The 27,943-nt window shown below is 38.3% G+C and overlaps 1 protein-coding gene across 1 annotated transcript in view; it reads right to left on the reverse strand.

Annotated features, from left to right (window-relative positions):
• Positions 1–27,943, reverse strand: part of LOC137235482 (calcium-dependent secretion activator-like) — a 3,515,579-nt gene that overhangs the window by 977,727 nt on the left and 2,509,909 nt on the right. The window contains exon 9 of the mRNA XM_067758482.1: positions 27,442–27,603. Coding sequence (XP_067614583.1) covers positions 27,442–27,603 — 162 coding nt within the window. The remainder of the gene's footprint in view (positions 1–27,441; positions 27,604–27,943) is intronic.

Genomic DNA, 27,943 nt, shown 5'->3' on the forward strand with positions numbered 1-27,943 from the left:
CAAAGAGGCACTCGAAAGGGATGCGCGCTGTGCGTCCCCACGGTATACGTGAATTACGACCTCGCCGAGGCCGTAAAACACTCTTCCTTTGCTCCGTCTAAGGGGCTCGAGAGCTTCCTTATTCAGGGCTAACACGACCTGTCTCCTAGGTCCTACAGCGTCCTCGACTTGGATGACACTCCAGTCCTGCTTTGGGAGAACCGGGTTCATCAGTTGCAGCATTCTGAGAATTCTCTCAGGTTCTGCTGGAACTGCTGGAACCCATGCCCTGGCCCTTGGCCGAGCCGGAGTGTCCTTCCAGTCGACGACCTCGATAATCGCCCCGGGGTAGACTTGTCCCAGCTTTGCGGCTGCTGCCTTGTACAGCACAACATACCTTGCGTCCTCGCAAGCGAGTACCTTGATTTGGCCCTGGTACAATCCTGCATCAGAACTTCGCGGCGGACTACCCGGAGACTCAATCAGCACGTCGAGAACGGCGTTACCGATTTCATTCCGGACGTACGGCCACTGGTCTTTAGGGATTGCACCACGGTCATTCCCTCGGTCCAGGATTCCTATAAGGATCCCGCCCTTGGCTACGTCGGCAAAGCTGGGTTTGGCTACCGCGAGGTGATTCTGGTGCCTTTTCCGCGGTGGTTTAATATCCTCATCGGACCTTTGACGGTTATATGGGGTTGCGCTTGTTGGCAGAGAACCCCGAAAATTCGGCAGTAGAGCTCGCGTCCACCGAGTTCCTGGCGTTCTCTGACAGCGTTTCCAGCGGAACGCCCTCATACCTTGACAGGACTTTTGCAGCCCTTCCCTTGTTCCTGTGGAACAATCCCTTGTGAGACTCTTCTTGAGAAGGGGTCCGACCCGTAGTTGCCCTCGCGGGCGTACCCCCGGATGATGTCTTCCTTATGGCTCCTTTCTCCTTTGGCTCAGTGTGACCAGATCGTGGGACCCCTGTCACAGCCGTGGGGAGAACAGTCGCCACACCGGCGTCAGACGGGCGCTCAGCATCAGCAGGCGCGTCAGTGTTCGCCGTTGCCAGCGCAACTACCTTCGCCGCCATACTAGTGCCGACCCCCACCAAGTCGCTCTTCCCTTTAGCATTGGTATCATTGATAGCCCTCCCTCGTTCACTTGGGCGTATGGATGCCAATGCTGTTGTCCTTCTCCCTGTGGAGGAGGAAGAAGTATCTTTTTGTTTGTTTTTTTTTTGTTCATCTTATTCGTACGACCCCTTGCTAGACGAGGCCAGCTTAGGGTCACCTTGTTGAAAGGGGGAAAAGGGTCGTCCGCCGCGGCAGAGCCCCTTACCGCGATAAGACCATTTCTACTCTCTGAGGCGGCCCGGTGTTACTCATATCGTACAAACGCATTCTAGAGTCACCCCTGGTCCACCTTTATGGCGATATCTCGAAAAGGCGTCCACCTATAGAACTTAGGCCCACTCCCTTTTAAAATACTCATTAACATCTTTCATTTGATACCCATATCGTACAAACACATTCTAGAGTCACCCCTGGTCCACCTTTATGGCGATATCTCGAAAAGGCGTCCCCCTATAGAACTATGGCCCACTCCCTTTTAAACTACTCATTAACATCTTTCATTTGACACCCATATCGTACAAACACATTCTAGAGTCACCCCTGGTCCACCTTTATGGCGATATCTCGGAAAGCGGTCCACCTACAGAGCTAAGGCTCACTACCTTTTAAAATACTCGTTAACATCTTTCATTTGATACCCATATCATACAAACACATTCTAGAGTCACTCCTGGTCCACCTTTATGGCGATATCTCGGAAAGCGGTCCACCTACAGAGCTAAGGCTCACTCCCTTTTAAAATACTTATTAACACCTTTCATTTGATACCCATATCGTACAAACACATTCTAGAGTCACCCCTGGTCCACCTTTATGGTGATATCTCGAAATGGCGTCCACCTATAGAACTTAGGCCCACTCCCTTTTAAAATACTCATTAACATCTTTCATTTGATACCCATATCGTACAAACACATTCTAGAGTCACCCCTGGTCCACCTTTATGGCGATATTTCGGAAAGCGGTCCACCTACAGAGCTAAGGCTCACTCCCTTTTAAAATACTCATTAACAACTTTCATTTGATACCCATATCATACAAACACATTCTAGAGTCACCCCTGGTCCACCTTTATGGCGATATCTCGGAAAGCGGTCCACCTACAGAGCTAAGGCTCACTCCCTTTTAAAATACTCTTTAGCACCTTCCATTTGATACCCACGCCATACAAACAGATTCCAGGGTTACCCTAGGTTCATTTTCCTAAATGGTGATTTTCCCTTATTTTGCCTCCAAAGCTCTCAGCTGAGTATGTAATGTTCGGTTACACCAGAACTTAGCCTTCCTTACTTGTTGATTTTTCGAAACTTTCCATATCGAAAAAGTAGGCTTGGTCATAGTCGGATTTCGCCCATTTTTAATACCAAGATAAAGTGAGTTCAGATAAATACGTGAACTAAGTTTAGTAAAGATATATTGATTTTGGCACAAGTTATCGTGTTAACGGCGGAGCGGAAGACAGACGGCCGACTGTGTATAAAAACTGGGCGTGGCTTCAACCGATTTCGTCCATTTTCACAGAAAACAGTTATCGTAATAGAAGCTATGCGCTTACCCAATTTACGGATTGGTAAATTTTTGTTCGAATTATGGCATTAAAAGTATTCTAGACAAATTAAATGAAAAAGGGGGGAGCCACGCCCATTTTGAAATTTTCTTTAATTTTTGTATTTTGTTGCACCATATCATTACTGGAGTTGAATGTTGACATAATTTAGTTATAAACTGTAATGATATTCAATTTTTTGTTAAAATTTGACTTAAATGTTTTTGTTTTTTTTTAAGTGGGCGTGTTCGTCATCCGATTTGCTAGTTTTTATTTAAAATACATATAGTAATAGGAGTAACGTTCCTGCTAAATTTCATCATAATATCATCAACGACTGCCAAATTACTGTTTGCAAAACTTTTAAATTACCTTCTTTTAAAATTGGACGGTGCCACGCCCATTGTCCAAAATTTTACAAATTTTCTATTCTGCGTCATAGCGTCAACCCACCTGCCAAGTTTCATCGCTTTTACCGTCGTTGGTAATGAATTATCTCACTTTCTTTGTTTTTCGAAATTTTCGATATCGAAAATGTGGGCGTAGTTATAGTCCGATTTCGTTCATTTTAAATAGCGATCTGAGATGAGTGCCCAGGAAATTGCATACCAAATTTCATTAAGATACCTCAAAACCTACTCAAGTTATCGTGTTTACCGACGGACGAACGGACGGACGGACGGACATGCCTAAATGATTTTCCTTTTTCGCCCATATCATTTTGATATTGCGTACGAGTATTAGCATCATTAAGTGATACTAGCATCACTAAGGTGATATTAAGTAAATAAAGGCACAACAACAATAAATCAAGCTGCCACTCTAAACAAATCAATCATCATTTATACACTAACATACAGGGCAACGAAGAGATAGTTACAAACACATGTAATCATCAGCCGAAGTAGTACTCACTTATACACACGCATATGGCGACAAACTACAAATATACATAAAGGCATAACAACAATAAAGCAAGCTGCCACTCTAAACAAATCAATCATCATTTATACACATACATACAGGGCAACGAAGAAATAGTTACAAACACATGTAATCATCAGCCGAAGTAGTACTCACATATACACACGCATATGGCGACAAACTACAAATATACATGTATATGCCTGGTAACCAAGCATGTAGTTCGCGAAATTACCAGACCTTAGGAGAAATGGGTGAACGAAGAAACCGAGAGTATAAAAGCAGCGCAAGCTGAGGCATGACTTATCAGTTTTGATTTAAGCACGCTATTGGTTGTGAAGTATAAGTGTTGTTTTGAAGTACTCTCAAAGTAGTCTAATAAAAATCATTTTGCATTATTGAATATTGGAGTTATTTGTTTAACATTTGAGCGATTCGAACGTTAGCAGAAGGGTTGGAATAAGCGGGAATTTCCCAAAATTCGTTATCTATCTGGATTCGTTTATGCCGTTACGGGGTACCGTTATGCGAACAAAATTAATACATTCTGTGAGCTCTGCTCAGCTGAGTATAAAGAGACATGTGGCTATCTATTTCAGTCAATAATTCGTGGTAGTCTTCCTTGGGAATTGAAACGTGTTAAAATGTGTGGAAAATGTATCATAATGTTGACTTCAATTGTCGAAACATGATTTTTTCATATACGCAGTTGTGCCTATAAGAAGAGCGCCAGGATTTCGGTGACCAAGAACTGTATCTATTGGATGAGAGGGTCTATATGCAGCCAAAGGATATATCCGGCTGTACTTCAACGCAATCTTTCCAAAACCTTGTGTCAATAACAAGGAGTAGAGAGGGAGGACAGAGTCATAATCGAGAGCAGACAAAAGCGTTAGGGGCATTGGCAGAAAATCAATGAGGTCCGTTATGGAGCAATAGGTGAGTCTTATCAGAGAAGAAGTATAGAGAAGGGTATGGATAAGAGGAATTAAGAGAGCCTTTCAACAGTACCATGTAGTATTGAAAATTGCCAAACGCTTAGGAGAAGTGGTTGATACAACAGAAGTGGGGATCGAGCGCTTGGAATGGGCTCATGGGACGATAAAAGTAGGCTGAACGCAGAGAAAACTTCGATGCAGCAACCAGTATGATGAAAAATCTTCAGAATGCAGAACGAAACAACCACGTATAACTATCGAAACGGCACTAAAATGATCCTTTTGTGCGACCTCTGATGCTTCCAACGAAAACAACGTTTCTCACCCTGTGTACTGTTATAGATAACTCGAGGCTATCCCTGTCCTTGTGAGCTTCTACGAAGATGAGAAGTAAAATTAAAAATAGCCAAATTGGCAAAATGAAATTGACCTCACTTTCAGCTATAGTTTAACCTCGCACTGGAGAAAACTGCCATTAAAATTAAATCTTATTAAATTTTTAAATAAAATAGTAGTATACACCGTACAAATAAAACAATTAACATACAAGTATTTTTACTTAAACTTCATCTTAGTTTTACAAGCTGTTGCATGCTTGCTACAAATGTAGGCTTCCGGGCGCCTACGCAAGTTTTATAACCCGGGCATTGAATAACAATTATTATTTACCGGTGTTGAGCTTATTAATTCTTAAAAATCTCAAATAAAGCTGCAAAGCTAAAATTTTATAAGAACAACTTTTTAGAGATGATTTAATGTACAGCCGCTCTTATTTTTTTAAAATAAATATACACAGCAATTTCAAACATTAATTAATATATTGAGAGCGATCAACTTGCCGAAATATTGTCATATCCAGCTAAAATCTAAGAATTACAAGATTCATAAAGCTACATACACCGCTGTCACCCGATTGAAAATATGATACTTTATCGACCTTATTTCTATAGAGAATTGGAAAAATTGGCCGCCACCGTGGTGTGATGGTAGCGTGCTCCGCCTACCACATCGAATGCTCTGGGTTCATACCCTGGGCAAAGCAACATCAAAATTTTAGAAATAAGGTTTTTCAATTAGAAGAAAATTTTTCTAAGCGGGGTCGCCCGTCGGCAGTGTTTGGCAAGCACTCCGAATGTATTTCTGCCAAGAAAAGCTCTCAGTGAAAACTCATCTGCTTCGCAGATGCCGTTCGAAGTCGGCATAAAACAAGTAGGTCCCGTCCGGCCAATTTGTAGGAAAAATTAAAAAAGGAGCACGACGCAAATTGGAAGAGAAATCGGCCTAAAATCTCTTCGGAGGTTATCGCGCTTTAAATCTATATATTGTTTTTTTTTTTTGTTTTTATTGGAAAAATTGAAAATGTTATCCGAAACTCGCCGAAAGACGCTAGGTTTCAAGCCCCAGTCAATTTTCTGTAAGAACGAAAAAAGTGACCTGGTAACCAATGTTCAGAGAAAGCTGTTTTAAACGAAGGCAGCGATGAAGCACCCAGTAAAGATAGTAATATTCCACGCGTTCTTCGCTTTTGTTCGCTTTGTGCTTTGTCTTTGTACATACTTTTTGGCTGCCAATGTGCAAATTATGAAATAAAAACTCAAAAAAAACTTCCTCACGACGTAAAAATGGGAGGGATTTTTGAAAATGAGCAATATACATAAATTTGTTCGTCGATTTATTTGAAGAGTTTTTATAATAATGAAGAAAATTTCCATGCATATTAGATATGTTTTTTTTTTTTTTAATTTTAAGTATTGTTTTGGAAAAGAAAATTCTATGGCGATATTCATTCCCATTTGGGAGAAAACAATTTTGAGTGAAGAATTGGTATCTGGTCATGGATTTTTAGAGTTACGATGGCAATTTAGGGTAATTAAGAGAAATTATGTGTGATAGGTCCAAGAAGCGAGGCTATACGAAATACTGAAGTAGCAAGGGTCATATGAGAAGCATGATTCTGGAGGGATTTTTGGTTCTCATAGAAGTACCGTCTCCAAAAACAGGTGAAAATCTAAAACCTAGATATAAAGGTTTGATCGTTATGTAGTCGAGGACCTTGAAAATATTCAAAGCTCAAAGCGGCGGTATATTACTATTTTGACGTGATCAAATGGTGTGCTTTGTTTCCAGAAATAGACGATGATGGGAAGTTGAAAGTTTTGAGCCAAAAGATTTCCTTGTGACGAGTTTATATCAGAAGAGGCCGAGTTGTCATTGTCAACGGTATTTCACTTTACTGTATTTATCTTAAATAATTCTCAGTATTGCTTTCTGTTTTTTGTTTGTGGTGGTCCCAAAGAAACTGGTATTTGCTTTGTTCTATTTATATAAATACAAAGAATTGACCAATGTTGTCTGTTTTTATGAATTAAGCGGAAATTGCTCTTATTTATTTTAAATGTACGAAAACATTTATTTTAAGCAATTTTTAATTTATAATTTTATTGAATAATTACCAAATGATGTTAAATCTAGTAACATAAGGGAATTTAAACACAAATTGTACAATTACTGTAGAACACTGCCATTCTAGTGCAAGATGGGCGAACTTTCGAATCATCAATAGCATTGCATACATCCCAATTACTCTACGCTGGCACTAGGAAGCTTTTCCACGAATGAAAAAGTAGCCGAAGCTCATACTGTAACGCATCACTCATCCTAGTAAGTGCATCGCCGTTAAGATGTTGGCTTCGCACTTTAAATACGTTAACAGCGTCAGATACAACTGGCAAAATCCTTGCATTGGTGTCATTCGTCTGCTACCCATCTCTCACTCCATTTGTGTAGTCAATAGATGCAGATAAATTAATTTATTTAGATTATATATTAATTACTATATATAGGTATAAGCTAGGCTTAGTATAAGCTGTAAGAAAGAAATAAATTAAATTAAATTAAATAATTTGGGAAAGATTTAAACAACGTGACAGGCGATAGATGCTTCGATTATAACTTGTAAATCTCTTCAAAGCCTTTTCTCCCGGGAGTTGGATTTGAACCCGCACTCCTACGATAGTTGAAGTGTTACAAATGCATTCAGCCACGGCATGCCTTAGTTTTTGCAAACTTTTTCCCAATTGCGTTCCTTGGATATTTTAATCTTTTTGCACAGTACATACTCTGTATGTAGTCGTGTGTTAAAGTTATGCTTTTTGTTGGTAGCGGTTTCAAAGAAACTGGTATTTGATTGTTTCTATTTATAGAAATACAAAGAATTGATCAACGTATCTTTTTTATTTCTACAAACAGAACAAAGTAAATACCAGTTTCTTTGAAACCGCCACTAACAAAAAGCATAACCTTAACACATGATTACATACAAAGAATGTACTGTGCAACAAGAATAAAATATGCAGAGAAGGCAATTGGGATAAAGTTTACAACAACTAAGGCATGACGTGGCTGAATGCGTTTGTAACACTTCAACCATCGTAGGAGTATGGGTTCAAATCCCACTCCAAGGAGAAAAGGCTTTGCAGAGATTTACAAGGTATAATCGAAACAAATCTAATATATAAAATTCTTGTGTCAAGGTGTTAGTGGCATATCTTTTCCGAAACGGCTAAACCGATTCTCATGAAATTTTGTGAACGTATTGGATAGGTCCGAGAATCGGCCAACGTATATTTTTTCACTAGGGGGCTAGGGTCTTGAGATTAAAACGTGGACCTGGGTAATCCTGGAATGTGTTTGTACAATATGGGTATCAAATAGAAGCTGTTTATGAGTACTTTGATACCGGGTATTTTTCGTATCCCTGGGTGGCTAGGGTCTCGATATATAGGCCAAAACGTCACCCGGGTACCTCTAGAATGTGTTTATACAATATGGATAACAAATGAAAGCTGTTGATGAGTGCTTTAGTGGAGAGTGATTTTCATACCCCTGGGTGACTAAGGTCTCGAGATATAGGCCAAAACATGGGCCCGTGTACCCCTAGCATGTGTTTGTGCAATATGGATATCAAACGAATGCTGTTGATGAATGATTTAGTACAGGGTAGTTTTCATACCTATTGGTGACTAGAGTCTCGAGATATAGGCCAAAACGTGCACCCTAAAATGTGTTTATACAATATGGATGACAAATGAAAGCTGTCGATGAGTGCTTTAGTATAGGGTAATTTTCATACCCCTGGGTGACTAGGGTCTCGAGATATAGGCCAAAACGTAGGCCCGTGTACTCTTAGGCAGAGTTTATACAATATGGGTATGAAATGAAAGCTGCTGATGAGTGCTTTATTACAGCGTAGTTTTCATACCTATTGGTGAATAGGGTCTCGAAATATAGGCCAAAACGTGGATCAGGGTAATAACAGGATATGTTTTTACATTATCGATATCAAAGTGAAGTTGTTGGTGCTTTAGTACAGAGTAATTTTTATACCGCTGGCTGACTAGGATCTCGAGATATAGACCAAAACGTGGACCTGGGTAACTGTTGGATGTGTATGTAAAGTATGGTGTTTAGGCCAGTGGCCTAATTAATTTCCTACCGGGTAGCCGCCCTCGACTTAACTATTTTTTCGTTTGTCAGCAAGCAACGGCTAACTTTCTATCGTCCTCTTGATCCAGCATTTTCTTTCGTTAAGAGAGAAAATTCGGGGTTCGGTGGCGATTTGGAAGTTGCCGTCGGCTCTGATCTAGTTTGCCTGCCAACAAATCACCAGGTGTTCCTCCGTTTGCTAAGTTTTTATTTTGGAGTATTTCATACAAACAAAAACGTAAGTTCCTAAATTCCTATTGTGATACTAAATTAATATTGACGAAATAAAGACATATTTTAATTATTATACATATTTCTATGTATAAACACTAATTATCTTGTTTTTATTTCTTTTCGCAAAACACAATTGCTTTTATTCCCGCCAATTGTGTTCATGGTCCTTCATAGCCGTTCTACGAACAAGTGAGTACGTGAAAAAATAGAGCTTTGATATCAAGAAAAGCCAAGCCAACAGGTGCCAAACATACAAAATACATATATACACACATACCTATTGATCTTATCCCCATATACACCAAAAAATAAAATACGGGTGAGTTTTTCTTTTTATTGTGCAATATTCAATTATACAATAAAATAAAAAGAAAAGTGATTTTCGCGGAGTTAAAAAAAAAAATTTATTATAATAATAATTTTTTCGTTTGTGCGCGAGAAATTTTGCATTTTTTTCTTTTCCAAGAAAACTCTTCGGCTCACTGCATTTTTGTATTGTCCGTCCGAACGGGCATAAACAAAACAAAAAGTGATAATTTAATTATTGTGCAGTGAATTCTTCTAATCCTTTTCAAAATTAATTTCTTGATAAATACGTGAACAAGTGTCCAAATTGGGAATTTCTTCTAATTTTTAACTCTAAAATTTACCGGCTTCAAATTTGTATTGTTTTTTTCTCGTCGGTGGCACAAATATAGAGCCCATTGGACACTGTTTATATTCCTTTTAATTAAGCACAACAACACAGCGCTGCACTAGAAATTCAATTCAACTAATTATCACATATCACATATTTTTACGAATACGAATCACTAGCGCTGCGTTTATTTGAATAATTATTAATCGTTTTCATTTATAAAACTTTTAATAATAGCGATTTGCGATCGCATTATTAAAAACAAGTGCAAGAAAAACGAAATAAAAGAAAACACAAACCAAGGCGAATTCGCGTATCCACACGCATTATAGTGGTGGGTGGTGAGCAACTTCGATATAGTAGTGCAAATCCCGAAATTAGTACTGCAAATCCCGAAACATCAAAAAGGAAGTTTAAATATACATTTTTACCGGCATTCATTTTAAATAAAGTGTGCAATTATTTTTCAAATAATTTGTGATAATTTTTGAAATAATAAATAAATATTTTTGTATCTAAATTTCGAATTTTTTCATTTTTCTCCCGACTTTTTTAGTTGTATTATACTAATATTTCTAAATTTTGGTGAGATATTTCGGGATTTTGGTTGGTGTTCTTACTGAAATTTATATTTCCGTTCAAATTCATCCTATTTACCAGGAGAAAAAGGGAGTTTCAAGCACCACAGTGCTATTTCGGTAACAAGTTTGAAATTTTAGCGGCAAAAAGTTTACGATACCTGTAGGCTACTTAAGTTTTACGCCAATTTTAAAAATTTTGGATTTTAAAAACACTTTAGCAGTACGTGCGTTTTTCGGCCAAGTTTTTATACTCAGTTGAGCAGAGCTCACAGAGTATATAAAGTTTGATTGGATAACGGTTGGTTGTACATATATAAAGGAATCGAGATAGATATAGACTTCTATATATCAAAATAATCAGGATCGAAAAAAAATTTGATTGAGCCATGTCCGTCCGTCCGTCCGTCCGTCCGTCCGTCCGTCCGTCCGCCCGTTAACACGATAACTTGAGTAAATTTTGAGGTATCTTGATGAAATTTGGTATACAGGTTCCTGAGTACACATCTCAGATCGCTATTTAAAATGAACGATATCGGACTATAACCACGCCCACTTTTTCGATATCGAAAATTTCGAAAAACCGAAAAAGTGCGATAATTCATTACAAAAGACAGCTAAAGCGACGAAACTCGGTAGATGAGTTGAACTTATGACGCAGAATAGAAAATTTTGGACAATGGGCGTGGCACCGCCCACTTTTAAAAGAAGGTAATTTAAAAGTTTTGCAAGCTGTAATTTGGCAGTCGTTGAAGATATCTTGATGAAATTTGGCAGGAACGTTACTTCTATTACTATATGTACGCCTAATAAAAATTAGCAAAATCGGAGAAGGACCACGCCCACTTTTAAAAAAAAATTTTTTTTAAGTAAAATTTTAACAAAAAATTTAATATCTTTACAGTATATAAGTAAATTATGTCAACATTCAACTCCAGTAATGATATAGTGCAACAAAATACAAAAATAAAAGAAAATTTCAAAATGGGCGTGGCTCCGCCCTTTTTCATTTAATTTGTCTAGGATACTTTTAACGCCATAAGTCGAACAAAAATTAACCAATCCTTTTGAAATTTGGTAGGGGCATAGATTTTATGACATTAACTGTTTTCTGTGAAAATGGGCGGTTGATTCCACGCCCAGTTTTTATACACAGGCGTCCGTCTGTCCTTCCGCATGGCCGTTAACACGATAACTTGGGCAAAAATCGACATATCTTTAATGAACTTAGTTCACGTGCTTACTTGAACTCACTTTATCTTGGTATGAAAAATGAACGAAATCCGACCACGCCCACTTTTTCGATATCGAAAATTACGAAAAATGAAAAAATGCCATAATTCTATACCAAATACGAAAAAAAGGATGAAACATGGTAAGGTAATTGGATTGTTTTATTGACGCGAAATATAACTTTAGAAAAAACTTTATAAAATGGTTGTGACACCTACCATATTAAGTAGAAGAAAATGAAAAAGTTCTACAGGGCGAAATAAAAAACCCTTAAAATCTTGGCAGGTATTACATATATAAATAAATTAGCTGTATCCAACAGATGATGTTCTGGGTCACCCTGGTCCACATTTTGGTCGATATCTGGAAAACGCCTTCACACCACTCCCTTTTAAAACTCTCATTAATACTTTTAATTTGATACCCATATCGTACAAACTCATTCTAGAGTCACCCCTGGTCCACCTTTATGGCGATATCTCGAAAAGGCGTCCACCTATAGAACTAAGCCCCACGCCCTTTTAAAATACTCATTAACACCTTTCATTTGATACCCATATCGTAAAAACATATTCTAAAGTCACCCCTGGTCCACCTTTATGGCGATATCTCGAAAAGGCGAACACCTATAGAACGAAGGCCCACTCCCTTTTAAAATACTCATTAACACCTTTCTTTTGATACCCATATTGTACAAACAAATTCTAGGGTCACCCCTGCTCCACCTTTATGGCGATATCTCGAAACGGCCTCCACATATGGAACTAAGGATTACTCCCTTTTAAAATACTCATAAACACCTTTCTTTTGATACCCATATTGTACAAACAAATTCTAGGGTTACCCCTGATCGACCTTTATGGCGATATATCGAAACCGCGTCCACCTATGGAACTAAGGATTACTCCCTTTTAAAATACTCATTAGCACCTTTCATTTGATACCCATATCGTGCAAACGCGTTCTATAGTCACCCCTGGTCCACCTTTATGGCGATATCTCGAAAAGGCGACCACCTATACAACAACCACCACTCCCTTTTAAAACCCTTATTAATACCTTTAATTTGATACCCATATCGTACAAACATATTCTAGAGTCACCCCTGGTCCACCTTTAGGGCGATATTTCGAAACGGCGTCCACCTATAGAACTAAAGCCCACTCCCTTTTAAAATACTCATTAACACCTTTCGTTTGATGCCCATATTGTACAAACAAATTCTAGGGTCACCCCTGGTCCACCTTATGGCGATATCTCGAAACGGCGTCCACCTATGGAACTAAGGATTACTCCCTTTTAAAATACTCATTAACACCTTTTTTTTTATACCCATATTGTACAAACAAATTCTAGGGTCACCCCTGGTCCACCTTTGTGGCGATATCTCGAAATGGCGTCCACCTATGGAACTAAGGATTACTCCCTTTTAAAATACTCATTAACACCTTTCATTTGAAACCCATATCGTACAAACGCATTCTAGAGTCAACCCTGATCCACCTTTATGGCTATATCCCTAAATGGCATCCACCTATCGAACTATGGCCCACTCCCTCATAAAATACTCTTTAACGCCTTTCATTTGATACACATTCCAGGGTTTCCCTCGGTTCATTTTCCTACATGGTTATTTTCCCTTATGTTGTCACCATAGCTCTCAACTGAGTATGTAATGTTCGGTTACACCCGAACTTAACCTTCCTTACTTGTTAATAATCCAAAGTAAATTTTTTCATCCAACAAACTAATAAAAAATGGCAAGTTTCAACCAATTAGTTGAGTCTTTGATAGACCTCAAGGCGGACTTTCGTGAATTCGAAAACCCCAATCAATCAGTCATCGAAACCCAAAGGGAGGAGGCTAAAGAGCTGTGGGGCAAAATAAAACGCAGCTATAGCGAGTTTCAGGGGTCAGATGCTGCAACATCTTGCAAAGATGCTAGTGGAGCGAAGAAAAAGTATAAGTTAGCGTACACGACTTATATGAAGTGCATAGAGTTGATAGGTGACCTAGGTACAAAGCAAAAAGATAAAGCCTCTGAAAAATCAAGCGACGACTCGGTTAGGGAACGCAATATTAGGCTTCTGCTTTGTGATACCGAAGTTTTAAAGGGAGATTATTTGTCATGGCCAACATTCCGTGACTTATTCACGGCCATTTACATAAAGAATCAGGGACTCGCCTCAGTAGAAAAATTATGCCATTTAATAAAAAAAACTGAGGGCGAAGCAAGAGAAATAATAAGCAAATGTCCCCTTACAAATGAAGGTTTCGAAACCGCGTGGAAAAACCTGGCCGATCGTTATGAGAATAATCGAATTCTAGTTAATAGCCAATTGAAGATCATCTCCAACCTCCCCTCCCCCCCGTAGGAACTGAATCTGGAAGTGCAATCAAACAACTTCAGCGGGGAATAAATAATTGCATTTCGGCACTCCAGATTCATAAAGTTGAAATATCAATTTGGGATGCCTCTGCTCCACGAAACTTCCGGAAGCTACGCTTTCCTTGTGGGAGCAATCGGTTCAAGATAAAACCGAAATCCCAAAAGGGAGTGATATGGACAAGTTTCTAACAAGTCGGTTCCAGACTTTGGAATCGGTTCAAGATAAAACCGAAATCCCAAAAGGGAGTGATATGGACAAGTTTCTAACAAGTCGGTTCCAGACTTTGGAAACTGTTTTTGACTTGCGAAGCTCACAGCCGACCAAATCTCAACCCTTCAAAGCACATAACGAGGGGAACAGCAAAAAATTGAACACTTTTCAGGCAAGCGTATCAAATGCGAAATGCAAACTCTGCAGTCCTGACGCTCACCACGTTCGATCCTGCTCACGCTTCCTAAAGATGACTCCGTCTGATCGCAGTAAGCATGTGAGAAGGAACAATTTGTGTCTGAACTGTTTGCCTTCCGGACATGGTGTGGCGAAATGCAACATCGCCTACAACTGTTCAACTTGCCATGCACGACATCATACTCTCCTGCATTTGAACCCAGTCCAGGCAACCTGCTCGTCAAAACCGGGCTCTTCGAGTTCAACGCCGAATGTTACCGGAACTACTTCCAAACGGAACACTTCTGAACAAAGTCGCACTCATACCACCAGTGACTCTCCGAATCAAGTCCAATCATGTTTTTCGAACACACATAAAAGTATCCTACTGGGAACAGCTCAAACCTACTTGCGATATAGTGATACCGTATACTCGGCCCGAGCCTTCATAGATTCCGGCTCCGAGTGTTCATTTATTACGGAACGGCTTCGCCGACGTATCGGGCTACCAGTCAAAAAAGTGTATGCTACCGTGTCAGGTATCAACAATACAGTGTCTGCTCATTCCACCCTAGCTTGCCCTATCCGTATAGGCTCACCCCTTGACACAACGGTATCCATCAGCACTACGGCTTTAGTGTTACCTCAATTGACAGGCAATCTGCCAAACGTCGATATTGACCCGGCTATCCAACGAAACTTCCCGGGAATTAAACTAGCAGACAGCAGATTCTTTGCGAACGAACAAGTTGATCTTGTGCTTGGAGGAGATGTCTATCCACAAATCATATTGGAGGGGAATCGGAAGGACTTTACGAGTAATCTTCTCGCGCAGGAAACGGTATTGGGATGGATACTTACGGGACGGACCAACGCAAACAAAGAGGCGACATCCTGTGTCTCTTTTAACCATGAAATCTCTTTGGACCAACAACTGGAAGCATTTTGGGAATTGGAAGATTTCCCAAGGAACGCGATCCGTACGGCCGAAGAGGAATACTGCGGGGAGATTTACAAAGCAACTACAACGCGAACGGATACCGGAAGATATACTGTCTCCCTACCAGTTCGAAAGAATTTCCCAGTAGATATTTCTTTAGGGTGTTCACGTAAAACTGCGTTCTCGCAATATTTTCGTTATGAAGGTAGGCTAGCCAAAAACCCCTCTTTACGAGAGGAGTGTACAATAGTCCTTAAAGAATATGATCAGTTAGGTCATATGTCTGAAATCCGACCAAGCCTGTCCGAAAATCCGTCCGAATCCTACTACTTACCCCATCATGCGGTGAGTAAGCCAGAAAGCACTTCTACGAAGGTGAGAATGGTGTTTAAGGCTTCGTATCCATCAGATAACGGCGTGAGTTTAAACGATGCTCTGCTTCCTGGTTCCATCTTACAAAGCGATCTTACGATCTTAATTCTTAGATGGAGGCTGTTCAAATTCAAATATTGGACCCCTCGGATTAAAGTTATGATCAAGTCAGTCATCCACAATTGCAAGGTATCTGCTATATACAAAAAGCAAACGCAATCTCAAACCATGGCTTCCCTACCTTCAGAACGCACGACTTTTTCTAGGGCCTTTACAAATACCGGCGTTGATTTTGCAGGTCCTTACGAGATAAAAAGCTATAGAGGTAGAGCTTGTGTTATTACAAAGGGGTACGTTTGTCTTAACGAAGGCCATTCATCTAGAACCCACAAATGACCTTAGCACTACGACCTTTCTAGCAGCCTTTGCTAGGTTTATATTGCGCCGAGGATTTCCCAAAAATATATATTCAGACAACGGAACCAACTTCGTTGGATCATCTAGATCCCTAAAGGCTGAATTTAAGTATAAAAGCCTGATTCTCGTACTGCACTTCTTTCGAAGTACTTCTATCAAGAACTTTCTTGGCATTTCATACCCGCATCAGCTCCTCAAATGGGGGGCTTATGGGAGGCTGACGTGAAGAGCTTTAAAACCCATTTTACAAAAGTAGCATCTGGACTGAAATGTACGTTTGAGGATTTTTCGACACTTTTATGTAGAATTGAGGCTTGTCTTAACTCAAGACCTCTTAGTCCCGCTTCAAATGACCCATCGAGCTTAGAACCATTGACTCCTGGACATTTTCTTATAGGCGCCCCTCTGTTATCTCCCCCGGAGATTGAGGTTAGCGAGAATCCAGCATCAGTGATTAACCGATGGCAAAATATGAAAGCATTGCATCATTAATTCTGTCAACGATGGAAGAACGAATACCTTACGGAGCTGCAAAAGAGGACTAAGTGGAAGCGACAGCAACCGGACATGAAAGCGGAAGATCTCGTCGTGATCCGTGAAGATAACGTGCCTCCAAACGAATGGAGACTTAGCCGAGTCGTCGATATACATCGCGGTGCGGACAATCGCGTCCGAGTAGTGAAGGTTCGGACCGAGAAAGGACTAGTCGCTCGACCAATCGTGAAACTGGTCCGACTACCAACGAACGAATCCGGAAATTAATTGACAAAACACCTCGCCTCCATGCTCATCACCCACCCGTCGCCTTCTTTCTAATTCATTATTTTCTCGATTAAAACAACTTCTTTTCATTACAGAATGACTCGTTTTTTTCGCAGCACGCAACAGGTCGCAGCAAGGTTCGCATTCCTTCCCGATTCCATGCCGCCTATGCAACAGCCACCATGGTATACGGCTATGCCCGCAATATCGTGCTAAGTCACCAGAGGAGAGGTTGAGGATGGTACTCATCCACAAGTACTGCCCCAACTGTTTGTCGCCATTCCATCGCATGGAAAAGTGCTCGAGCACGGCACGTTGTCATTATTGTGGTGAGACGACGATTCTGACGACACCTTGTCAATTCACGTCACTGAGGAGACAAACTCGTGGGCTCAACAGGTTGAGGAAGAGGAGTTGGAGCAAAGTGAGGCAGTTGGCGTTCTTCCAATGGAAGGCAGTGGCGCGGCATTAAATACTTTCCGCCCGCTGCTCCAACACGAAAGGTGGTCGCGCGACTTGACATTAAATACTTGCCAATCGCCGATACCACGAAGCCTTACAGGTAGAGACTTTCGTACACCAGTTCGTCAACGTTTGGGAAGCTCAGCATCTCGTCCTGCTCCGTAGGAAAATTGGCGACAGGGCGGCTCGGCATCAAATATTTTCCGACCGTCTAAACGTCGCAATGATCACAGAGCTCCTAACGCAAGCAAACCGTATACGCGGAAAGAGCCTAATCGAGCTAACGAGATCAAATCGCTCACCCTCCAACGCGCAACACCGAAAGGATTTCGAGCAGGGAGAGTAGCCTCAATTGCATCTGCACCAATTTTGACCACCCTCGAGCTGACAGCACCTACCGCCATAGTCAAAATTGAGTCCGGTGGCCGACTTCACCTTGTGCGGGCACTCATTGACCCGTGTTCTTCGAATACGACTATCGACAAAGAGCTAGCACGAGAAATTCAGCTGGATCGTGCAGGGGGTGGCCACAGTAAAAGGCGTCACATAACCTTTCGTGGAAAACATGGCGTAACCGAGCGGATCTCGACACTGGCGACGGTAGTTGAGGGGTATGCGAAAATAAGTCCACGAACAAATCTGGACCCAAATATTGTTACGCCATTGCAATTCATGCGATTAGCAGATCCAAAATTTTATGTTTCGTCGCCTATTCGGCTCGTAATCGGCGCAGACGTGTACGCCAAAATCATGGTGAGCGGTACACCAAATTCATCGATAGGGAGCCTGCTATTGCAACCGACCATATTCGGTTTGGTCATTTCCGGCTCCACGGCAGGCTAGCAGCAGCAACATCTTTCATTTTTTATTCATTGTAAATTTGTCATTTAAATTTCGAATACTTATGTAAATATGTACAAACTTTAGTCGACTAGTTTCGTAAGTCAAGTTTGCTGTATTCAAGTTTTCAAATTTTCAAATTGTTAAATTTTAATTTATGCAAATGTTCATTTCATAACTTCTTATAGCAGATTCTTCCTTTTTTCGATTGAATGTTCGTTTCAAAATTTCAAGTCAAACGTTGAACCGGCTGGTATTGGCATTTCGAATATTGCCCATGGCATGGGGGCCGGCATGTTTAGGCCAGTAACCTAATTAATTTCCTACCGGGTAGCCGCCCTCGACTTAACTATTTTTTCGTTTATCAGCAAGCAACGGCTAACTTCCAATCGTCCTCTTCATCCAGCATTTTCTTTCGTTAAGAGAGGAAATTCGGGGTTCGGTAGCGATTTGGAAGTTGCCGTCGGCTCTGATCTAGTTTGCCTGCCAACAAGTCACCAACTTTTCCTCCGTTTGCCGAGTTTTCATTTGGAGTATTTCATACAAACAAAAACGTAAGTTCCTAAATTCCTATTGTGATACTAAATTAATATTGACGAAATAAAGACATATTTTAATTATTATACATATTTCTATGTATAAACACTAATTATATTGTTTTTATTTCTTTTCGCAAAACACAATTGGTTTTATTCCCGCCAATTGTGTTCATATGGGTATCAAATGGAAGCTGTTGATGTTAGCTTAAGGGCCGTTTTCTCATATAGCCTTTAATTTTAGCGCTCACTTTATCCTGCCTTTAAGTGAATTTTCATTTTCTTTTTAAATTACCGAGCGGAAAAATTTACCGGCAGCTCATCTGCCCTTATAATTAATTTTTAAGTTTAAACATAAATAAAAAAAATTTAATGAAAAACAGGTGCCAGTGAGATTCGAACCGCCGCACTTTGCGTTTTTCATAGCATGGTTTCAGCCGCAACAATATATTCTTTAATTACGTTTAAATTAAAGCATATCGTGTAAAGCTTAAAAGTGTGCAGCAAAAAAAGTCGTACACTTTTAATGTGATATTGCTAAATTTAAACCAAATGCAAGCTTCATTTTACAAGACACATGAGAAACCGAAAATCGGTAAATTGTTAATTGTTTTCAATGTTGTTTGTTTATATGTTATAATTTAATGTTATATGTATGTAAGTGAAATTTTAATGTGAAATTGTTGAATATTTTGTAATTGTTTTGTGTTTTTTCAAATAAACTAGGCTCCCTGAAGAAGGTGTAAAATAGCACCGAAATGCATAGAAGAAAAAGGAAAACTCAGTTGTTTGCCTTATAATTTGAAATCGGCCATAAAGCTCAATAAATATCAACACAAAAATTTAAAATATTGACCCAGCCAAAAAAAAACAACGAAAATCGTTAAAGTTGATTTTAAAGTGAGGAATAGTTTACCTACCCGGTAAGCTAATTGAACTTTATTGGGTGGATGAGAAAACGGCCCTTAAAGTAAAGTAATTTTTATTGTGACATCTCAAGCCGTTTCCGGAATATAGATCTAAATATTGACTAGGGCTACAAGCGGATAGGTATCAAATGAAGGGGTGTCATATCGGGTAGGTCTGCTAATCGGTCAATATATATCTCGGTATAGTCCCATAAATGTTAAGGGTAGTCCACCACTTATTTTTTATTCTTTTGGCAACATTTTTTTTATTTTTTTATGATACAGAACTAAAAACTATATACAACCATGAAGGTTTTTTCTTGGAAGTGGACCAAGAATCTACCTATTTCAAGGAATTTATTAAAAGGAAATTATTACAAGAATGAGGAAAAGGAAGAAGAGGTAGAGGAAAAGGAAGATGATGATGAAGAGAATGAAGGAGAGAAAGAGGAAAAGAAGATGTCATATCTATTGGTGACTAGGGTCTCGAGATATGGGCCAAATCGTGGACCCGGATACCCCTAAAACATGTTTATACAATATATACATCGAACGAAAGCTGGTGATAAGTGCTTTAGGTTGGGGTTATTTTCATACCTATTGGTGAGTAGGGTCTCGAGATATAGGCCAAAACGTGGATCAGGGTAATACTAGGATGTGTTTTTACATTCTGGCTATCAAATTGAAGCAGCTGATGTGTGCTTTTGTACGGAGTATTTTTAATACCGCTGGGTGACTAGGGTCTCGGGATATAGACCGAAACGTGGGCCCTAGTAACCCTTGGTTGTGTTTGTAAAATATGGGTATCAAATGGAAGCTGTCGGTGTTAGCTTAAGGGCCGTTGTCTCATCTTTATCCTGCTTATAAGTGAATTTTCGTTTTTACCAGTAGCTCATCTGCGCTTTAAAATTTATTTTTAGGATTAATTAATATTTAATTTTAGCGACCTTAGTACGTTTAAATGAAAATTCTGTATATGAATTAATCGGGGATTGCCCGTATTGCTTTAAATGTCGTCTGCGACAAAAAAATTCTATATTGTACATAATTATATATTTTTAACATTAAAACTTTACACCTAAATTATTAAATCTTACAGTTTATATCACAGTCCTAATTGTTCTAATAAAAAACGTGTTAAATTTTGATGGTATAATTAAGAACATTTAGGATCTCCTTTTCTTGCTATCGCAATGTAACACGCTTTTATTAGAACAATTAGGACTGTGATATAAACTGTAAGATTTAATAATTTAGGTGTAAAGTTGTAATGTTAAAAATATATAATTATGTACAATATAGAATTTTTTTGTCGCAGACGAAAAAGCCTAATTATCGTTTAAGCTTACAATGAACTTATAAAGTGTTATATTTCTTTAGAGTCAATTTATTGTTTACTTTTTAGTTAATTTTATTAACCAAAATAATAAAAGCTTATTTTTAAAAAAGTTTTTTTTTCTTTAATTTTATTTTTTACTTTTTAGTTCGTTTTATTAACAAGTAATAGAAGCTTGTTCTTATAAAAGCTTTAAATATAAGTATAGGGGGTGAAACAAAAACACATATATCAGTTACATCTGCGTATAATGCGTATTGGAATTTATTAGTACACATTTTATGCGCAGCAACTTCAGAGGTGTATTTAAAGTTTAAAGCATTGTAAATATAAGTATTGAAGTCATGAGCCTGGGCATTCGCGCAATTTTAGTGATGTAAATTGCATGGCGCCAGCGCCAATGCGGTGCCAGCTCAATGGTAGCTCATTGACGAAATTACTCCAAGCGAATTTTTGACGCTTCTTAGTAGTGAGTGCGTAGTACATTTTACTTGCGCTATTGAGTGAAACGACTTTTGTGTGTCAGGCACGAGTTTGGTGTTATTGGCGCTACTGGCAGTGATGACACTGAGCTGTTGACGGTAGCGCTGGTAGTTCAGATTTTGAATCAGAGAAAGAATTGATGACCCGTGTGAATTATTATGGCTTTGGCCGTGTAAATTATTATGGTGTATTTGTATATTTTAGATTTAATGCATAATTAATATTTGTGTGCTTGAGCGGCCAAATAATAACAGTAGTATTGCTAAAGTGCTGCTTAGTTGATGGAATGTCGCTAATTTCTTAGCGATGATCAGCAGATTGTCAATATTTCGTTCAACGGATGCGCGAAATTGCCACATCTGCTCAAATTTTCCAAAGATTTTCCATTCTTGATTTAACTTAAGCTGTTATGCCAATATTTTTCAGCCAGCTTTTTTCAAATAGGTAATTTTTCCAAAAGCAAAATAAATTACAGAAAAGATTACAGGGTTAAACAGCCTTAAAAATTCAGCTATGTTGGTTATACACAGAAATACAACAGAGGGTTGTGTCTCCGCTTTTCGCAAGCGATGAGATGCACCACGCGTGACACGTGATTCACCACGTCCAAATATCAAAATCCACGGATAGGTACCGGCGTGTTTGTATGGGACTTAGGCTGTTATGCCAAAGTAAATACAAATCTTTACCGATAACTGTGTTATCGATTAATTTATCGAATTCTAACAAAGTAATATTGCATTGTCATCGGAGTTATACATGTGTGCAAAATTTCAGCTCAATCGGACACCGGGAAGTGTATCAAATTTAACTTGCAAGATTCCATTACAGACAACAAAAGTGAAAGTAAATAAAAGCTTATAAAAAGGATACAACAGCACTTGCAAAACAACTGACAAGCAACAATCACATAGCTGATTTCACCAACGCACATAGAGAGAAAAGAAAAACGACGACACGACTAACACTGGAAAGCTTATGTGTATACAAGAGCTGAGAAATGTCATAAACTTCAAAGAAGATATTAACAACACAAATAGTGCATATACTGCGGTGATAAAGTAATACAAATTAATTAACTTGACAACTAAAAGGGAAAAGAACTGTGATATATTTTTAAATAACTTAATGTTCAATGCACTGGTGCTAGAAATGTTATATGTATTAATGTACGTGTGATATAAAAAAATCATGTACAAAGTAAGGAGAAACTTACGGATTTCGATATATATTTTTGTAAATACCATTCCATGGTAATTCAACATGCAATGAAAAAATAATATATTGATAGAAAATTATTGAATGTGTTTATAACTAATTGCTATTTTTCATGTTTATTGTTAATAAAAACAGAATACCATGAGGATAGTGCTATCGCGTCGAAACGCGTAGGTTTAAAAAAACAATAAAATTTTTTTTATTACCAAAAACGGCAGAAGCAGCTTTCTATGCAATAGAAAAAATTAAAAGAAATTTGGGCCAATTACACACTTCATAAAAAAATATTAGATAGAAATACTGTTTTTGGCAAAACAACGCTTGCCGGGTCAGCTAGTTATCCAATAAAATTATAAATTAAAAATTGCTTCAAATAAATGTTTTAATACATTTAAAAGCAATAAGAGCAATCCCTGCTTAATTCATACAAAATTAAATAATTCTCAGTATATGTATTTCAGATAAATTGTTGAAAAGAAAATTAAGTACATTCAATCTTTTAGGAACATTAAAATAATTAATATCAATCTAGTGATACTTGTAAACATTTACTTTGGTTGCATGTATAGTAGAATATGAAATCTTTCTATATTGATGAGCGTAATATTACCAACACATATTAGTTTTTCTATAGAAAAAAAAGATTCTTATTTTCAGCAGCCTCTTTCAGGATTCACTTTCGTTTAAGTTTTGTGGGAGAAAGCTTAGTAAATAAAAAGTTTCTTAATTTGCGAAGTAGGGAAAGCCCTATAAAATTTGACTTTTAGTTCCAGAGCGCTGTCACCATCCACATTTGAAATTGAGAAATAGTGTTCCCAAATCTATTTTAAAATGAGATTAGACAAAAAATCAAACAAAATGTGTGATTTTTAGTTAGGGAGTGTTGCCAATGCTTATTTGAGGTGTATTTGAAAACTAACGTTTGAGGCTTGAAAATAAAGTTAGTTCTTACTTAAACGTAGTATAATTAAGATTGAACAAAAAGTTTATTGGGAATATATAATATTTTATAGCACTTCGACTTTATTATCCCCAAAAAATTGGTATGGCTACATTAAAAAATTTAGCCCTACTTACTATTTATGCCATTCTCTTTTACTCTTTCTTCCATACTTCTTATAATTCTTGTCCATCCCTTAGTTCACTCATCTGCCTCCCACCCCACAATCCACCACCGCTAGCAGTCCAATTCCTACTACCACACCTACCCCTACTTTCACTTCCAGTCCTGGTCCCACTTACCACAAATCCCTCTCCCGTTCCCATTCCCTCTCCCTCTCTCAACTGAATTTCCTCATATATGTAATCTCTATAACAAATTTGGATACCTGCTACACCTGGCGGACCGATTACAATATAAATGACTTTCATTTTTATAAATCAGACTGGCGGACCCGGCAGACGTGGTTCTGTCCTAAATTTAGTCTATCTGCATACATTTTATACGCTTTTTCCATCTAACTCTGCCCTCCCCCGTCTTCACTTTTTCTTGATACTTTTATTTATCCCTCCCTCCGTCTTTTTCGCTTCATCTATCTCTATCTTCGTCTCACTCTATCTCATTCTCCTTCTCCTTCCCTCTTTTCTCTTCTTCTAAGTTCTTCTCATTCTTCTTCATCCCTTATTGCCAGTCCCAGAGGGTGGTATGTATTTTGTTCCAGTCCCATTCCGAGTCTCAGTACCACTCCCAGTCTCAGTCCCAGTCCCAGTCCGTCTCTGATCTACTTCCCGGATAAAAGGATCGTAAACACTAATATAGGCAAGCTTATATATACCAAATTTCAGGCAAATCGAATAAGACGTATATAAAGAGGAATGTGGGTATTATTAATTCATGTCTTTATTTCGGTTTCGCTTGCATATTTATCAGTTTTGCAAGGTTGATGCGAATAAATCGAATATCACAATGAAAATTACTGTAAAGCTCTCAGCAACAGCTTTCATTTGATATGCATATTACGCACACATTCTGAGGGTATGCGGGTCCACGTTTTGGCCTATATCTCGAGAATTTAGTCACCCAGCGGTATGATATTACTCTGTACAAAAGAACACATCAACAGCTCCAATTTGATACCCATAATGTAAAAACACATCCTAATGTTACCCTGATCCACGTTTTCTCCTATATCTCGAGACCCTAATCACAAATAGGTATGAAAATTACCCTGTACTAAAGCACTCATCAACAGTTTTAATTTGTTATCCATATTGTATAAACACATTGTAGGGGTACCAGGGTTCACGTTTTGGCCTATATCTCGAGACCCTAGTTACCAATAGGTATGAAAACTACCCTGTACTAAAGCACTCATCAACAGCTTTCATTTGACATCCATACTGTATAAACATTGTCTAGGCGTAGGTACACGGGCCCACGTTTTGGCATATATCTCGAGACCCTAGTCACCCAGGGGTATGAAAATTACTCTCTACTAAAGCACTCATCAACAGCTGTGTTTTGTTATCCATATTCTATAAACACATTCTTGGGGTACCCGGGTCCACTTTTTCGCCTATATCTCGAGACTCTAGACACCCAGTGGTACGAAAAGTACCTCGAATTAAAGTACTCATAAACAGCTTCCATTTAATACCTATATTGTACAAACGCATCCCCGGATTACCCAGGTCAAGACCCTAGCCATGACGGGATAAAGAGTATCCTATGTCCGTCTGCTGGTTCTAAGCTACCTGTCCATCAATTTTCAACCATATCGGTTCATCCGTTCTTGAGTTATAAATAGTGAAACTAACACCACTTTCTTTTATAGAAGTATATAGATAAATTACCCGTTCCCCTGCCCGGAAATATTCCGCCCTGCGATGTTATTACTCTACCAGCAAACGGAGGCATTTGTCGTATAATAACTTCCGCAAAAAAAAATTTACTTCTTGCCTCTCCCTCTTTTCCCAATTTTACAATCTCGTATTTTTCTCTTCTGCTCCCACTTTCTTTCCCCTCCCTCCACCTTTCTCTATTCTTTTTCGTCTCCTCTTTTGCATACGCAGAAATTTTTCCAAGTGTATAGCTTGTCGAAATTGAACTGCTGTACTAAACTTCAAGCAAATCGCAAATAATTACTTTTCAAATAGGTCGGTCACTGGTCCACTTCCCGGAAAGACAAATTTTTCAAATAATAAGCTAGTCACGTAAGTACCTCTATACCAAATCTTAAGCTTATCACAACATGAATATGAATTATTACAATAGGTCGATCCCTCGCCCACTTTCCGGAAAGAACATTTTGTACTTAATTTCCAACAAATCGCTCAAAAAATACGATTTATTACAATAGATCAAACCCAGGTCCACTTGCCGGAAAGAAAAGTTTCTCAAATAATAAGCTAATAAGCTTCAAGCAAATCGCACCCTATACTATTTTATTTACAATAGATCAATCCCTGCTCCACTTCATCTAATGAAAAGTTCTTCAAATATTATCTTTGTCAAAGAGATAAAATTGTAGCGAATTTCAAGCGAATCGCACTATAAATAAGCTTTTTTGGAATAGGTCGGTCACTGGTCCACTTCCCCGAACGAAAAGTTTCTCATATAATGAGCTAGTCAGGGAAGTAGTCCCATACCAAGTTCAAGCAAATCTCACTTTAATTTGTTTTATTAGAATAGGTCGGCCCCTGGTCTATTTCACGGAAAAAAGTTTCTCATTTGTTATCTTTGTCAAAGATGTGCATCTGCGCCAAATTTCGGGTGAATCGCACCATATATTATATTTTTGCAACGGGTCGGCCCCTGGACTACTTCGCAGAAAGAAAAGTTCCTCAAATAATGAGCTAGTCACAGAAGTATCCTTATACTAAATTTCAAGCAAATAGCACCACAAACTATTTTATTTTGAAAATGTCAGCACCTGGTCCACTCCCCGGAATGAAAAGTTTCTCAAATATCATATTTCTAAAACAAGTATCACTGCACCGAATTTCAAGCGAATCGCAACATAAACAAAATTATTTGGAATGGGTTGGCTCCTGGTCCACTTTCCGACCAAATCGCAAGTCCAAATAATTCTCGAACCCCCTTAAACTTACACCAAAATTTCATCAAAATCGGTCCCGTTTTGTAGGAGGAGTTCAGTGACAAACACACTTACATAAGAAATATATATTTAAGATGTAGCTTGTATAGTTTAAATACCACATTTTTTCCCAATATATGGTGTCAGAGTTAAAAGGCGGTTAATGGGTCCGCATAGAAATTTATAAGGTATACAATTATATCCATTTACACACACTGTTAAAGTTAACTGTCGATCAGCTGCATTGTCAAAAAAAAATGTATTAATATGTAAATTAAAAAATGCCAAGATTAAGTGAAAAAACAACACTAAAATCTTTTTACAAGGATATTCTTGTAAATGACTTGCTGATGGTAGAGATTTCCGATGAAAATGAAGGCTGTTATATCTACAAGGTTGCATTCCTTGAATTTGCCGCGTTTGCGATGAAATGTGCGCGTAAATTTATATAGATTGTGTAAATTATTTTTCATACTAAATTTGACATTTCATTTACGCAGTAGGTAAGTTAATACATTTGCACACTTTATAATATGAAATATGTAATGCAGAACATATATATATAAAAAGGTATATGTTAAACGACTCGGTACAAATGGTTTTTGAAATATCAGTTTTAGGAGTTAAATTGATAATAAATTCATCCGTTTTTATATTCATTACTAAGTAATTAAACACCTTGAATCTTCGTTAGCTTTAGTTGAACTCCTTGTTAGCTTTGGTATATAGAAATTGACCTTATCTTTTTTGACCCCAAGTATTGTTGCCGGATTAAGGGCTGCGGTATTTAAAGCCTGTGCTGCATTATTGAGTGTTGCTGGATTTAATGCTGCATTAATTCTATATGTGATGTTTGTTTGTTGTACATGGATTACAAATAAAAATATGTAAAATAATGAAAATTACCAAAATAAAGCATTTGCAATATAGGTAAAACAGGGGATCTCATTTTCGTTGTATTTGTTATGATTATAAAACCAGCATATATGCTTGGTGGTTGTTTTTCAAATAAAATTTGAGGAAAAAATAGAGTTCAGCAGTCTATGTTTGTAATTTTATCACATTTGCTCAGTTGTATTTAAATTATCTATTTATTTCTTTTTAAACGTTAATTAAAGTGTTGATAATAGTTTTATTTTACTGCATAATATTATAAAAGATCTTGAGAGTTGCCTAATTA

This window comes from Eurosta solidaginis, chromosome X (assembly GCF_040869045.1).
Source record: "Eurosta solidaginis isolate ZX-2024a chromosome X, ASM4086904v1, whole genome shotgun sequence".
In the NCBI taxonomy this organism is placed as follows: domain Eukaryota; kingdom Metazoa; phylum Arthropoda; class Insecta; order Diptera; family Tephritidae; genus Eurosta; species Eurosta solidaginis.